The following is a 15,043-nucleotide window of genomic DNA, read 5'->3' on the forward strand; positions in this document are numbered from 1 at the left end:
TGTGCTGCAGAGCTCCCTCTGCCCATCTCAGTAGCAAGCAACATTCTCCCACTGACCTCCTGTATCTAGGAAAATGGACGGAAGACCTCCCAGAAACCTCAAGTTTGAGCATTCAAACTTTACTCCTGAGAGAATGCGAAAGAAGATTGTCAGGGATACACCAAACTGAAACAGCTGACCCACTGGGAACTCGCATAAGGTGCCTGATGAGGACATGTGCTGGCTCTCCGGAAGAACGCATGGTGGGAGGAAAATCACACATCCCCAGGCCTACCTCAGCCCCCAGGCATCAGGGAGAGCCAGGGTCCTGACACCAGGAAAAAGAGGAAGGCTCTGGGCAGGTGCTAAGACAGTGTGACTGGGCCCCACTGCCTGGCAACAGGGGACAGAAACAACCCCTCTTCTTTCCACATGCACTCTCCCCATCCATCCTCTTCCAGCTCAAAATGGGCCTCCATATGGGATGCAGAAGGCAGGGAGGCTGAAGAGATGAAGGTTCAAGGCACTCATGTCTGAAAGCCAGTCCCCTCATCACATACAAACAGGCTAGCTCAGCGTCCTCCTCCAGGACTGACCTGTGACGTCCAGGTGGAAGGAGACCTTCTGGCCCCCGGCCTCACAGCTGTACTCCCCGGCATCCGCCTTGCCCGCCTGCTGCACCACCAGCCGCCGTCCGCGGCCTGTGGCCTCCACACGCACTTTCGAGCTGGAACTCAGCTTCTTGCCGTCCTTGTACCACGTCACCTCCGTCTGGGCCTGGGCCACCTCACAGCTCAGCGTGGCACTTGCCCCCGCCACGGCCTGCACTTCACTGCGTGCCGGCTGCTCCTTGGCAAACACCACCGAGGGCTCTGGGGACAGAGGGATACACATGGTCAGAGACACCATCTCAGTCAGGAGGGCAGCTACGGGCAAAGAAGACCCGGATGGGGAGCTGGGAGGGTCCAGATGCAGGTAGTGAAGCTGGAGACTTTTCCAGGCTCTGCACCAGTCCTGTGCCCTACAGAGGTCCTTCAGACATTCTCAGGAACAAGTGACACAGTCTATGCATTTTCCCACAGGTCCACCTGTTTGAGCTGGTCCCACACGGGAAGGGTCATTGGACCTTTGGAGAAGACCTTTGGAGGTCGTTGGAGAAGACATCTCCCTGTTTGTGACATCTGCAGGATAACAAGGCAAGTGTCCCCCAACCTTCCTACATGATGCCCCAGTCTTCTCCAGGCTTCCCGGGCTTATGCAGGGAACTTTTCACCTGAAGTCCATGGAGATGGCTGAGGCTCGGTGCCCTTGCCTACTCTCACTATTGTCAACTGGTAGCAATCTGGGAGGAGTATTTCCACCTCCTTGTGGCTTTCTTTGTCATCATCTGAGGAATGAGGAAGTACCTTCCCCCTTAGAACTGGGTTCCCCATTACTGTTCTCTTCTTTCTAGTGAAACCATTCCAATCTTTTCTCCACCTACTAATAGTAGGCTCTCTGTTCTCAAGATTCACCTCTGGCCACTCTTTATCCATTGAAATACCAGAGAATGATACATAGGTAGGTTTTAAGGATGTTCCCAACTATGTGACTTGCATTTCCACTCTCTGATTTAGTCCTCTGTTAAATCAAACTTTTTCCTTCCAATAGTGTCAAATGTCCATTTCAAAGCCCCATGAGTTTGGAGCATTTGTGTTTGTACTTAAGAAATGTTTCCTTACTTAAGTCTTTAAAGAAATCATATTATCATCCAAGGGAATTTTGGGTTTTACCATTTACACTGAGGTTCTAACCCATCCTGAGTTGACTTTTGTGTGTGGTGTGAACTGCTGGTACAATTTAAGTTTTCAGAATGGTCAAACAGTCCAAGTACCATTTATGAAGACAGCACTTTCCTCAACTTCTCCAATAGACGCCACAGTATCAAGTGGAAGGTGAGGGTGGGTAAATGGGTGGTGCAAAAATCCATTTATGCAAGGAACTATTTCTGAGCTCACTTCTGTCCCTCTGATGTGATAACTATCCCTGCACTGGGATCCTCTTATCTTCAAAATTGTAGCTTTGTGACATCAGGTCCCAGTGAATGCTCCCACCATGCTTTCCTTCAAGAAAACAGTGTATTGATGGCACCTGGCCTTTGGAATCTGCCTGTTATTCTTCCATCAGACCACCCAAACAGAAATTTGGTTTCAATTCTGATTGCTAATCTTTGATTTTTTTCTCTCTGATTCCTTTCTCTCTATTCCAAATTCTTACTGTCTCTCAAGAATCTTAAATAATTTTCCCACACACAGCCACCTAGCAATTTTTATCAGACCTGGAATTAGAAACATACTATAATTGTGCTAGTCTAACTCTAAACGACAAAATGATCTCTGTTCGTTTCCAAGGCAAACCATTCAATATCACAGTAATCCAAGTCTATGCCCCAACCAGTAACGCTGAAGCAGCTGAAGTTGAATGGCTCTATGAAGACCTACAAGACCTTTTATAACTAACACCCCAAAAAGACGTCCTTTTCATTAAAGGGGACTGGAATGCAAAAATAGGAAGTCAAGAAACACCTGGAGTAACAAGCAAATTTGGACTTGGAGTAAGGAATGAAGCAGGGCAAAGGCTAATAGAGTTTTGCCAAGAGAACGCACTGGTCATAGCAAACACCCTCTTCCAGCAACACAGGAGAAGACTCTACACATGGACATCACCAGATGGTCAACATCAAAATCAGAATGATTATACTCTTTGCAGCCAAAGATGGAGAAGCTCTATACAGTCAGTAAAAACAAGACCAGGAGCTGACTGTGGCTCAGATCATAAACTCCTTATTGCAAAATTCAGACTTAAATTGAAGAAAGTAGGGAAAACCACTATACCATTCAGGTATGACCTAAATCAAATCCCTTATGATTATACAGTGGAAGTGAGAAATAGATTTAAGGAACTAGATCTGATAGATAGAGTGCCTGATGAACTATGGATGGAGGTTCGTGGCACTGTACAGGAGACAGGGATCAAGACCATCCCCATGGAAAAGAAATGCAAAAATGCAAAATGGCTGTCTGGGGAGGACTTACAAATAGCTGTGTAAAGAAGAGAAGCGAAAAGCAAAGGAGAAAAGGAAAGATATAAACATCTGAATGCAGAGTTCCAAAGAATAGCAAGAAGAGATAAGAAAGCCTTCTTCAGTGATCAATGCAAAGAAAGAGAGGAAAACAACAGAATGGGAAAGACTAGAGATCTCTTCAAGAAAATTAGAGATACCAAGGGAACATTTCATGCAAAGATGGGCTCAATAAAGGACAGAAATGCTATGGACCTAACAGAAGCAGAAGAGTTTAAGAAGAGGTGGCAAGAATACGCAGAAGAACTGTACAAAAAAGATCTTCATGACCAAGATAATCACGATGGTGTGATCATTCACCTAGAACCAGACATCCTGAAATGTGAAGTCAAGTGGGCCTTAGGAAGCATCACTACGAACAAAGCTAGTGGAGGTGATGGAATTCCAGTTGAGCTATTTCAAATCCTGAAAGATGACGCTGTGAAAGTGCTGCACTCAATATGCCAGCAAATTTGGAAAACTCAGCAGTGGCCACAGGACTGGAAAAGGTCAGTTTTCATTCCAATCCCAAAGAAAGGCAATGCCAAAGAATGCTCAAACTACCGCACAACTGCACTCATCTCACATGCTAGTAAAGTGATGCTCAAAATTCTCCAAGCCAGGCTTCAGCAGTATGTGAACCGTGAACTTCCAGATGTTCAAGCTGGATTTAGAAAAGGGAGAGGAACCAGAGATCAAACTCTCAACATCCACTAGATCATCAAAAAACCAAGAGAGTTCCAGAAAAACATCTACTGCTTTATTGACTATGCCAAAGCCTTTTGACTGTGTGGATCACAGCAAACTGTGGAACATTCTTAAAAAGATGGGAATACCAGACCACCTGACCTGCCTCTTGAGAAATCTGTATGCAGGTCAGGAAGCAATAGTTAGAATTGGACCTGGAACAACAGACGGGTTCCAAATAGGAAAAGGAGTACGTCAAGCCTGTATATTGTCACCCTGCTTATTTAACTTCTATGCAGAGTACATCATGAGAAACGCTGGGCTGGAAGAAGAACAAGCTAGAATCAAGACTGCCGGGAGAAATACCAATAACCTCAGATATGCAGATGACACCACCCTATGGCAGAAAGTGAAGAGGAACTAAAAAGCCTCTTGATGAAAGTGAAAGACCAGAGTGAAAAACTTGGCTTAAAGCTCAACATTCAGAAAACAAAGATTATGGCATCTGGTCCCATCACTTCATGGCAAATAGATGGGGAAACAGTGGAAACAATGTCAGACTTTTTTGGGCGGAGCTCCAAAATCACTGTAGATGGTGACTGCAGCCATGAAATTAAAAGACACTTACTCCTTGGAAGGAAAGTTATGACCAACGTAGATAGCATATTCAAAAGCAGAGACATTACTTTGCCAACAAAGGTCCGTCTTATCAAGGCTATGGTTTTTCCAATAGTCATGTATGGATGTGAGAGTTGGACTGTGAAGAAAGCTGAGCACCGAAGAATTGATGCTTTTGAACTGTGGTGTTGGAGAAGACTCTCGAGAGTCCCTTGGACTGCAAGGAGATCCAACCAGTCCATTCTAAAGGAGATCAGTCCTGGGTGTTCTTTGAAAGGAATGATGCTAAAGCTGAAACTCCAGTACTTTGGCCACCTCATGCAAAGAGTTGACTCATTGGAAAAGACTCTGATGTTGGGAGGGACTGGGGGCAAAAGGAGAAGGGGACGACAGAGGATGAGATGGTTGGATGGCATCACCGACTCGATGGACATGAGTTTGAGTGAACTCCGGGAATTGATGATGGACAGGGAGGCCTGGCGTGCTGCCATGGGTCACAAAGAGTTGGACATGACTGAGTGACTGAACTGAACTGAACTCTAACATAAAATTTAATTTTCCAAGTATTCTTTGCCAAGACATAGGCAAAGAAATGCTTTCTGTATAATTTTTTTTACACACTAATCCTACTCAAGAATCTACACATTCTAATAATTTATCTTTGAGACTGTCTGAGTTGATCATCCTATCATTAGTAAATTCTACCTCGAGGTTTTTTTTTTTTTTTTTCCTAAAATTGTTTGCCAGTGATTTTATTCTCCTCTCTACCTGACTCAGTGCTCAGGGTGGCCTAAGTGTGCTGTCCCTCAGGTCAAGATTTCCAGGTTCACCTTAGGTGGGATGTTGCTGTTGTTGACGCTATTGCAGACATTTTATAATATTTTTTAAAAAGAACACTTTTATACTGTTTGCCAAGAACTTTATGGCAGGAACTGATGTTATCAAACTTTTTGTCTTAATGTATGATATTCAAATTTACTCAACCATTTGATACTGTACTCTTGGAAATGATGACATCTTTTTGCAGTTTGTCTTTTTTAATATTCCAAAAAGTAATAAAAGTACATTTATCTGCACTGTTTACAACAGCCAGGACATGGAAGCAACCTAGATGTCCACTGGCAGACGGATGGAAGCTGTAAGGAAGCTGTGATCCATATACACAATGGAATATTACTCAGCTATAAAAAGGAATGCATTTCAGTCAATTCTAATGAGGTGGATGAAACTGGAGCCCATTATACAGAATGAAGTAAATCAGAAAGAGAAATACCATTACAGTATATTAAGGCATATATATATATGGAATTTATATATGGAATTTATATATGGAATTTATATATATGGAATTTATATATGGAATTTATATGGAATTTATATGGATGGTAACAATGACCCTATATGCAAGACAGCAAAAGAGACACAGATGTAAAGAACAGACTTTCGGACTCTGTGGGAGAAGGTGAGCGTGGGGTGATTTGAGAGAACAGCACTGAAACACGTATATTACTATATATAAAATAGATGACCAGTGCAAGTTTGATGCCTGAAGCAGGGCAACCAAAGCTGGTGCTCTGGGACAACCCAGAGGGATGGGGTGGGGAGGGAGGGGGGAGGGGGCTCAGGATGGGGGACACATGTGCACCCGTGGCTGATTCATGTCAGTGCATGGCAAAACCACCACAACACTGTAAAGTAAGTATCCTCCAATTAAAATTAACTAATTAAAATATAAAACTACCAAAAAAAAACAGTGCCAATAAACAGGAATTTGTCATAATTGTTCATCTGGGGCTCGTGCGCCATACTGATAAACCAAGGGTTTTAGCAATCGAGTTGCTGGCCTAGTTAATATAGACTAAAATTGTTAATATAAATAAAACAAAAGCACTGAAGGTAAAACAGTATTCTAAAAATGAGCTTGAGATAAACTCCAACTGATCTTCTAATTAGACTTCATAAGTAAGTTTCTAGCTTACTTTGAACTTATTAGAAAAAGAGTATTGCAGAGTAGTTCTGCTTCTCCTTGTCCTCTTCATGAAAAACATTTTCCTTTTGACAAAGACTGATTCTAACAGAAGAAAAATAAAATTAAGTCTATCCCCAGCCACGTCTAGCTTTCTCTTTCAAGTATTTCCAATTCCTTCTTTCAAGTGTATTGGGCGCTTCAGTGCTTTGTCTTGTTCCCAGCGTGGTCTTCCTGTCCATGATGGGCCTCCTCCCATGCTGCTGGCTAGCAGGGAGGAGTTGAGCCCCTGTTCTCACTCACGTTACGTTGTTCCCTCTACTTTGACTCAGCAGGTAGGGGTGGGAGAGGATTGGGAGACCTGCTTCCTGCCTGTCTACCAAGCTTGGGTACATACCTTTACCAACACACATTTGAGTCCTGAGCCCCCCAAACTCTAGGTCCATTATCTCTCCTTGAATACTTCTGTTCCTAGAGCTCTCTTTGTCCAGGACTCTTGACCACTGTAATAGCCATTCACACCTCCTTTATTAATTGTTAATTAATCATGTCTTGTATTAAAACATTCGACAAATAGATATTAAGGCTCTGTTTCGTACAAGGTACTATTAGATGCTGGGAATACAAAGGAAGGGAATGGGAGATGTTCGGCTGGACATTTAAGAGGGACAGACAGCTCTTCAAGGGTTAATTCAATTAATATTCAATTATAATTTGTGACAAGTCTCCTGGGAAAGAGGCATATTACAAGGGGCCCACCTTAGCCTGAGGGTCAAAAAGTTTTTCATGAGGAGATGAGATGCGAGCTATGTTATGAAGCACCAGTTGAAGAGAAAAGAGGGTGGTGGGGGAGACCACTGCTGGCAGAGAACACAGTCTGTGCAAGGGAAGAGGAGAGCTGGTTCCTGGGCGGGTGACTGAAAAAAAGCCACAGTGACTGAAGTTGGAGAAAAAGAGGGCAAGTGGGAGAAGATAAGGGTGGTGAGATTAGCAAGAGTGGAATGTGGCAGACACTGGCAGTCCTAACTACTGTAAGGATAACTGAAAAGATTGTCATCTGTTAGAGTGGGACCAGCCAGAGAAATGGGGTGTTTGACATTATCCATGTTGTACTTTCAGATGTTCATGCTGTCTGATGTACGGGGTGTTTGGAAGGATGCTGGGTACAAAGCAGAATAAGGAATCCAGATAGTATGTTGTTATGCCTCCCAGGGAAGATGGTGGGGCCCTGGTACAGGACACTTCAGGTAGACAGCAAAATAAACAGATGTTTAAAGCTAAGGTAGAACTGCCAGAAGTTAGCACTTAGTTGGATGTGGGTAGAAGTTAAAACTCCTAGGTTCCTGATCTACTAAGGACAGGGTGTGGAATGAGAATGAAGGAGGGCCTTAAGCCAGCAAATGATGCCAAGAAAAAATATTCAGGTAGGTAGAAAGAAATCCAGCAGGACATGGGGTTGTAAAAGCCGATGAAAGGCGTATAGCCAGAGCTTGAACATGTTCAACAAGCCATCACTACCCAATAATCTGACAACAGGTTATAGAGCAGAAGAAAGGTGGTGGGTAAATCTGGGCATGCACAATGCAGCCCGCGTTAGGATCCTTCTTGCACAAGACAAGATGCTTTGTTTATAGTCAGCAACTCACCTCCAAAAACCGTCTTGAATCATATGTTGCAAGAAACAACAACGGTTTTCAGAGCAGAGGTCTTAAGCGATATTTAGGAAGAAAAAAATTTCCCAAAACACATAATGTCTTCAGAAGTGCAGTTCTAGGCACAACAAACACAAATTTCAAGATGTCATAAGGGGTAGTTTGGCCTGTTAGAGGCTCCCGAATCACTTCATTCCACACTGGGGCCTTTCACTTATTCAGTCCAACCAGAAGGTTCACTGAGGTTGGTCTGGTTCTCATTAGGGTTGTTATAAGTGTTTAGTTAGTTGCTGCTGCTACTGCTGCTAAGTCACTTCAGTCGTGTCCGACTCTGCGACCCCAGAGACGGCAGCCCACCAGGCTCTGCCGTCCCTGGGATTCTCCAGGCAAGAACACTGGAGTGGGTTGCCATTTCCTTCTCCAATGCATGAAAGTGAAAAGGGAAAGTGAAGTCACTCAGTCGTGTCCGACTCTTAGCGACCCCATGGACTGCAGCCTACTAGGCTCCTCCATCCATGGGATTTTCCAGGCAAGAGTACTGGAGTGGGGTGCCATTGCCTTCTCCAGTTTATTTAGTTAGTTTTGGGCAAATGGGGGGATTACACTTCTTCACTCTCTTGCTTATATATGTGCAATCACTTACTGTTAAGCTTTCTACCTATTAACATGCTAACCTTAAAAACAATGTGCAATTCTGGACTCTGACTTTCATCACTAATCTCTAACAACAGATACACTGGTGAACTCATTTTGCTAACATTTAATTTATGATTTTGGCCTTGACACTCGGAGAAGATTGGTCTGGAATTTCATTCTCCCTGTATTTCTAGTGCAATTCTGGTACTGACGTTATGTTCTGTATGTGAAGAGAGTTATAGAATGTATCTCATTCTTCTCTCTCTAGGACTGTCTCCATGAGCGTGCAGCATCTGTTTCTGGAACTGTACATTTTGCACAGTGTACCAGAGAAGTACAGGTGCTGAGAAGACTTTTCATTATTGCTCCTACTGAGGACAAGTTACACAGTCTTTAACGTCTATATTCTTTTTTCCATTTTCATGTAGTTCAGAAGCAAAATGTAAGGGAGAAAAGGAAAGGATATACCCATTGGAATCCAGAGTTCCAGAGAAGAGCAAAGAAAGGTAAGAAAGCATTCCTAAGTGAACAATGCGAAGAAAAAGAGGAAAACAATAGAATGGGGAAGACTAAATATCTCTTCAAGAAAATTAGAGAAATCAAGGGAACATTTCATGCAAAAATGGGCACAATAAAGGACAGAAATGGAATGGACCTAACAGAAGCAGAAGATATTAAGAAGTGGCAGGAATGCACAGAAGAACTGTACAAAAAAAGGTCTTAATGACCTGGACAACTCAATAGTGTGATCACTCACCTAGAGCCAGATATCTTGGAGTGTGAAGTCAAGTGGGCCTTAAGAAGCATTACTACTAATAAAGCTAGTAGAGGTGATGGAATTCCAGCTGAGCTATTTCAAATCCCAAAAGATGATGCTGTGAAAGTGCTGCACTCAATATGCTAGCAAATTTGGAAAACTCAGCCAAGGCCACAGGACTGGGAAAAGTCAGTTTTCATTCCAATCCCAAAGAAGGGCAATGCCAAAGAAAGTTCAAACTGCCACACATTTGCACTCATTTCAAATGCTAGCAAGGTAATGCTCAAAATCCTTCAAGCTAGGCTCCAACAGTACATGAACTGAGAACTTCCAGATGTACAAGCTGGATTTATAAAAGGCAGAGGAACCAGAGATCAAACTGCCAACATCCGTTGGATCATAGGAAATCCAAGGGAATTCCAAAAAAGTTCTACTGCTTCACTGACTATGCTAAAGTCTTTGACTGTGTGGATTGCAACAAACTGTGGAAAACTCTTAAAAAGATGGGAACACCAGACCACCTTGCCCGCCTTTTGCGAAACCTGTAGGCAGGTCAAGAAGCAACAGTTAGAACAAGACAAGGAAGAGTGTACTGGTCCAAATTGGAAAAGGAGTACATCAAGGCTGTATACTGTCACCCTGCTTATTTAACTTCTATGCAGAGTACATCATGTGAAATGCCGGGCTGGAGGAAGCTCCAGCTGGAATCAAGATCACAGGGAGAAATATCAATACCCTCAGATATGCAGATGACTACACCCTAAAGGCAGAAAGTGAAGAGCAACTCAAGAGCTTCTTGATGAAGGTGAAAGAGGAGAGTGAAAAAGCTGGGTTAAAACTCAACATTTAAAAAATTAAGATCATGGCATCCGGTCCCATTAGTTCATGGCAAATAGATGGGGAAACAGTGGAAACAGTGACAGACTTTATTTTCTTGGGCTCCAAAATCACTGCAGACAGTGACTGCAGCCATGAAATTTTTTAAAAGATGTTTGCTCCTTGGAAGAAAAGCTATGACAAACGTAGACAGCATATCAGCATATTTAAAAGCAGACATCACTTTGCCAACAAAGTTCAATCTAGTCAAAGCTATGGTTTTTCCAGCAGTCATTTATGGATGTGAGAGTTGTACCATAAAGAAGGCTGAGCACCAAACAATTGATGCTTTTGAACTGTGGTGCTGGAGAAGACTCTTAAGAGTCCCTTGGTAGCAAGGAGATTAAACCAGTCAATCCTAAAAGAACTCAACTCTGAATATTCATTGGACGGACTGATGCTGAAACTGAAGCTCCAATACTTTGGCAACCGACGTGAAGTACTGACTCACTGGAAAACACCCTGATGCTGGGAAAGATTGAGGGCAGGAGGAGAAGGGGTCGACAGACGATGAGATGGGTGGATGACTCAATGGCCATCAATTGGAGCAAACTCCAGGAGATAGTACAAGACAGGGAAGCCTGGGGTACTGCAGTCCATGGGGTCTCAAGGAGTCAGACATGACTGAACAACAACTATTTAGCCACATTTCCCAACTTTCCTATGATATTTCTTAGAATACACTCTAACATTCTCAAAGACAAAAAACATTCCAGAAAGATGCATGCTGAGATCTGGGATATCTGTACACATCCACAAATCATCCCACGTTATTAGTACAGTCAAAACCTGTTAGGTGTTGGCACCTAGAAGCCAGGGTAGGATGGCAGCCCAACTCCATTCAGCATGAAGACTTCCTGCCAGAAGAAGAATAATCTGGTTTCTTAGAATGTCCTGTGTTCCAGGCACAAGGCAGAGACTCTTTCACCATCAGGAAAACGCAATGAAATAAAGACTGCTTTGCCAGTCAGAGGCTAGTAGGACAGCAACTCCTCATTAGCAGAGCCTAGTGATGTGGCAGAAGTGACTTTTCCCTTTCAATTCCTAAATTCACCAGCAGCACACCAAGGGGAATACAACCTGTACATCCAACCTGTTTGAAGACAAAGGCAAAAATCATATTTTGCAATCTAAGATCACCCTAAATGGCACACGTGAAGCTCTACCAATCATCCTTAAGGACCTGAAACATAACATGGGCCTATTCTGGCTACCTACAGACAACCAGAGCAGGAACAGGAAGGAAGGGCATCCCAGAAGCCTCAAATTTCACCATCCAAACTTCATTCCGAAGAGAATTCCAAGTAGGACTGTGTGGTCAATATGTCTCCTAAACTGGGATCCATCAAATTCAAACACTTCTGGCCAACCGAGACCAGCAAGAGGTACTGGGTGAAGGCCTATGGTAGCTCTCAGGAAAGAGATGATGGGAGGAAGGTCAGTTATTCCCAGGCCTACCTTGGCCCCCAAGCATCAGGAGAGGCGGGGTCTCCACACCAGGAACAACAGGCAGATTGTGAGCAGGTGCTGAGACAGTGTGACTGAGCCTCACTGCCTGAAAACACATGGACCAAAAAGCCCCTCTTCTCTCCATGGACACCCGCCCCACGCATGCTCCCCCAGCCAAAATGGGTACCAAGATGGGACACGGAAGACTGGAAGGCATGAAGAGATGAAGGTCACCGGCAAGGGCACGCATAGTCTGGCAAGGCTGGAAGCGGGTCTCCTCATCACCTGCACGCAGGCTAGCTCAGCGTCCTCCTCCAGGACTGACCTGTGACGTCCAGGCGGAAGGAGACCTTCTGGCCCCCGGCCTCGCAGCTGTACTCCCCTGCGTCTGCCTTGCCCGCCTGCTGCACCACCAGCCGCCGCCCGCGGCCCGTGGCCTCCACATGCACTTTTGAGCTCGAACTCAGCTTCTTCCCGTCCTTGTACCACGTCACCTCTGTCTGGGCCTGGGCCACCTCGCAGCTCAGCGTGGCACTCGCCCCCGCCACGGCCTGCACTTCACTGCGTGCCGGCTGCTCCTTGGCGAACACCACCGAGGGCTCTGGGGACAGAGGGATACACAGGGTCAGAGACACCATCTCAGTCAGGAGGGCAGCCCTGCACAAAGACGACCTGGACAGGGGCTTGGGGCAGTAGAGCTGGAGACTTCTCAAGACTCTGCACCAGCCCTGTGCTCTGCGGCGGTCCCCTGCCTTTCTCAGCAAGTGACACAATTTATGCATTCTCCCTCAGGTCCCTGCGAGCAGGTCCATGGCACAGGACAAATGGAACAGACTTGCCCCCTGCTCATGACAACTGCCAGATCTCGAGGCAAATGTCCCCATCCTTCCTCAGTGGTGTCCTAGTCTTCTCCATACTGTTTAACAGCAGGGAAGTTTTCATCTGTGGTCTGTGGAGATGCCTGAGGCTCAGTGCCCTAGTCCACTCTTAGCATCGCCAGCTGACGGCAATCTGGGGGAGTGCTCGCACCTCCCTGCGGCTTTCTTCATCAGTGTCTGAGGAACGAAGAATCCGAGCGCCTTTCCCCTTAGGACTGGGCTCACCGTTACTGTTTTCTTCTTCCTGGTGACACTAGTCAAATCTTTTGCCCACTTATCAACAGTAGGCTCAGACTTTTCTTGCAACTCTGGCCACTCTCCAAACATTTAGAGAATGATAAACACGGAGGTTTGAAGGATATTCCCAACTGTGTGACTGCATTTTCACTCTCAGGTCCAGGCCTCTGATAAACCAAACTCTCTCCTTCCAATAGTCTCACAAGGCCCATCTCTGCCCTGTGAGTTTAGAGCACTTGCGTTCAATTTAAGAAATATTTCCTTATCTTGAGTTTTTAAAGAAACCACTTTCTCATCTGAGGTCTTTTATACCCTGAGGTTTCTAACCCAACATGAGTTGACTTTTGTGTGTGGTGTGAATTGCTAGGACATTCTAAGTTTTCCACATGGTTCACTGGTTCAGCAACTATTTTTGACTAGAACATCCTTCCTCGACTTCTCAAACAGACAACACAATAACAAACAGAAGATAAAGAGGATCTGTGGGGATGGTGGGTGCAGGAATCCTTTTATGCAAGAACTGTTTCTGAGCTCACTATTCTGTTCCTCTGACGTGATAACTATCCTGCACTGGGACCCCACTATCTTGAAAAAGCTGTAGCCTTACAATAATTCCTGACTTCAGGTCCCAGTAAACGCTCCCACTGTGTTTCCTTCAAGAAAACAACATATTGCCTGTACCTTGCCTTTGATCTGCCTGTTATTCCTCCATCTACCACCCAAAAAAGAAATTGGGTTTCGATTTTGATTGTTAATAAACATCTTTGATTTTTCCCTCAAATTTCTATCCACATACTGCAAACTCTAACTATATTTCAAGAATCTTGAATAATGTCCCCCACACAGCCTCTGAGTAACTTTTATCAGTTCTGGAATTAGAAACATGATACAATTTTGCCAGTCTAACTCTTCACACAAATTTCATTTTGCAAGCATTCCTTGCCAGGACTTAGATGTAGAAATAATTTCTGCATATTAATTTTTTTTACACACTAATCTTACTCAAGAATCGGATGCAATCTAACCATTTATCTCCGGGATTGTCTGAGTTGATCATTCCATCATCAGCAAATTCCACCTTTAGTTTTCCAGTGATTTTATTCTCCTCTTTACTGAACTCAGAGGTTAGAGTTGGCCTGAGTGCTGTTCCTCATGTCAAAGATCTCCTTGTACTCCTTAAGTGGGATGCTGTTGTTGGGGTTGTTCTTGTTTTTGCAGGAGTGTGATACCATTAAAAAGAACTCTTTAATATAGTTGGCTAAGAATTTTATGGCACAAACTGATGCTCAATCTTATCAAACATTTTGGGCCAATGTATGACCTTCAAGTTCAGTCAACTATTTGATTCTGTACTCATGGAGACGATCACATCTTTCTGCATTCAATCCCATGTCAAGCTTTCTACCTATCAACGATGCCAACGTTGACACAACGTGCAATCCTGAAGTACGACTTCCACCACTCATCTCTACCCGTGGATACACTGCTGAATTCTTTCTATTAACCTTTAATATGTGATTTTGACCTTGACACTTGCAGTAGATTTTCTGGAATTTCATCTCCCTGCCTTTCTAGTGCGATTTTGGTATTGATGGTATATTCTGGACATGAAGGAGTTATGGAGGATATCTCATTCTTCTCTCTCTAGGACCATCTCCATAAACATGGAATAACAATTTTCCAAATATTTTCCATACCTCACTACAAAACTACAGGGCCGAGAAGATTTTTCATTATTGGTCCTACTGATTCACAAGTCACACACTAAATTTACTCTGTCTTCATGTGTCTGATTATCTCACAATCTCCTAGGATTTAGCCATATATCATAATTTTTCAAAGGTTTTACCATAAAATACTTTCTAATGTGCTCCCAAAAAAATACACTCTAAGAGATGCACGGTGGGATCTGGAGTATATATACACCCACATATCCTGCTACACTGGCATGGTCTCAAACCCTCACATGCTGGCACCTAGGAGTCAAGGTGGCATGGTAGCCACCCCTATTCAGCATGAAGACTCTCTTCCCAGAAAAAGCATAACCTGATTCCTTAGACTGCCTGACATTTCAGCCACGAGAAAGAGACACTCGATGACCATGAGGAAAATGCAAGGAAATAAAGGCTGCTTTGCCAGTCAGAGGCTGCTAGGACAGTAACTGCTTATTAGCAACACCTACTGATGTGGCAGAAGAGATTTTTTCCT

The 15,043-nt window shown here is 44.1% G+C and overlaps 1 protein-coding gene across 39 annotated transcripts in view; it reads right to left on the minus strand.

Annotated features, from left to right (window-relative positions):
- Positions 1-15,043, minus strand: part of OBSCN (obscurin, cytoskeletal calmodulin and titin-interacting RhoGEF) — a 230,155-nt gene that overhangs the window by 127,794 nt on the left and 87,318 nt on the right. For 38 of the 39 annotated variants that reach the window (XM_070792362.1, XM_070792374.1, XM_070792359.1 and 35 more), the window contains 2 exons: positions 12,046-12,321; positions 576-851 (listed from right to left, as the gene is read on the minus strand). In XM_070792362.1, the coding sequence (XP_070648463.1) occupies positions 576-851; positions 12,046-12,321 (552 nt within the window). The remainder of the gene's footprint in view (positions 1-575; positions 852-12,045; positions 12,322-15,043) is intronic. The other variant, XM_070792358.1, reaches the window with a different exon arrangement.

The sequence above is a fragment of the Bos indicus genome, chromosome 7, assembly GCF_029378745.1.
Source record: "Bos indicus isolate NIAB-ARS_2022 breed Sahiwal x Tharparkar chromosome 7, NIAB-ARS_B.indTharparkar_mat_pri_1.0, whole genome shotgun sequence".
NCBI classification, from domain to species: Eukaryota; Metazoa; Chordata; class Mammalia; order Artiodactyla; family Bovidae; genus Bos; species Bos indicus.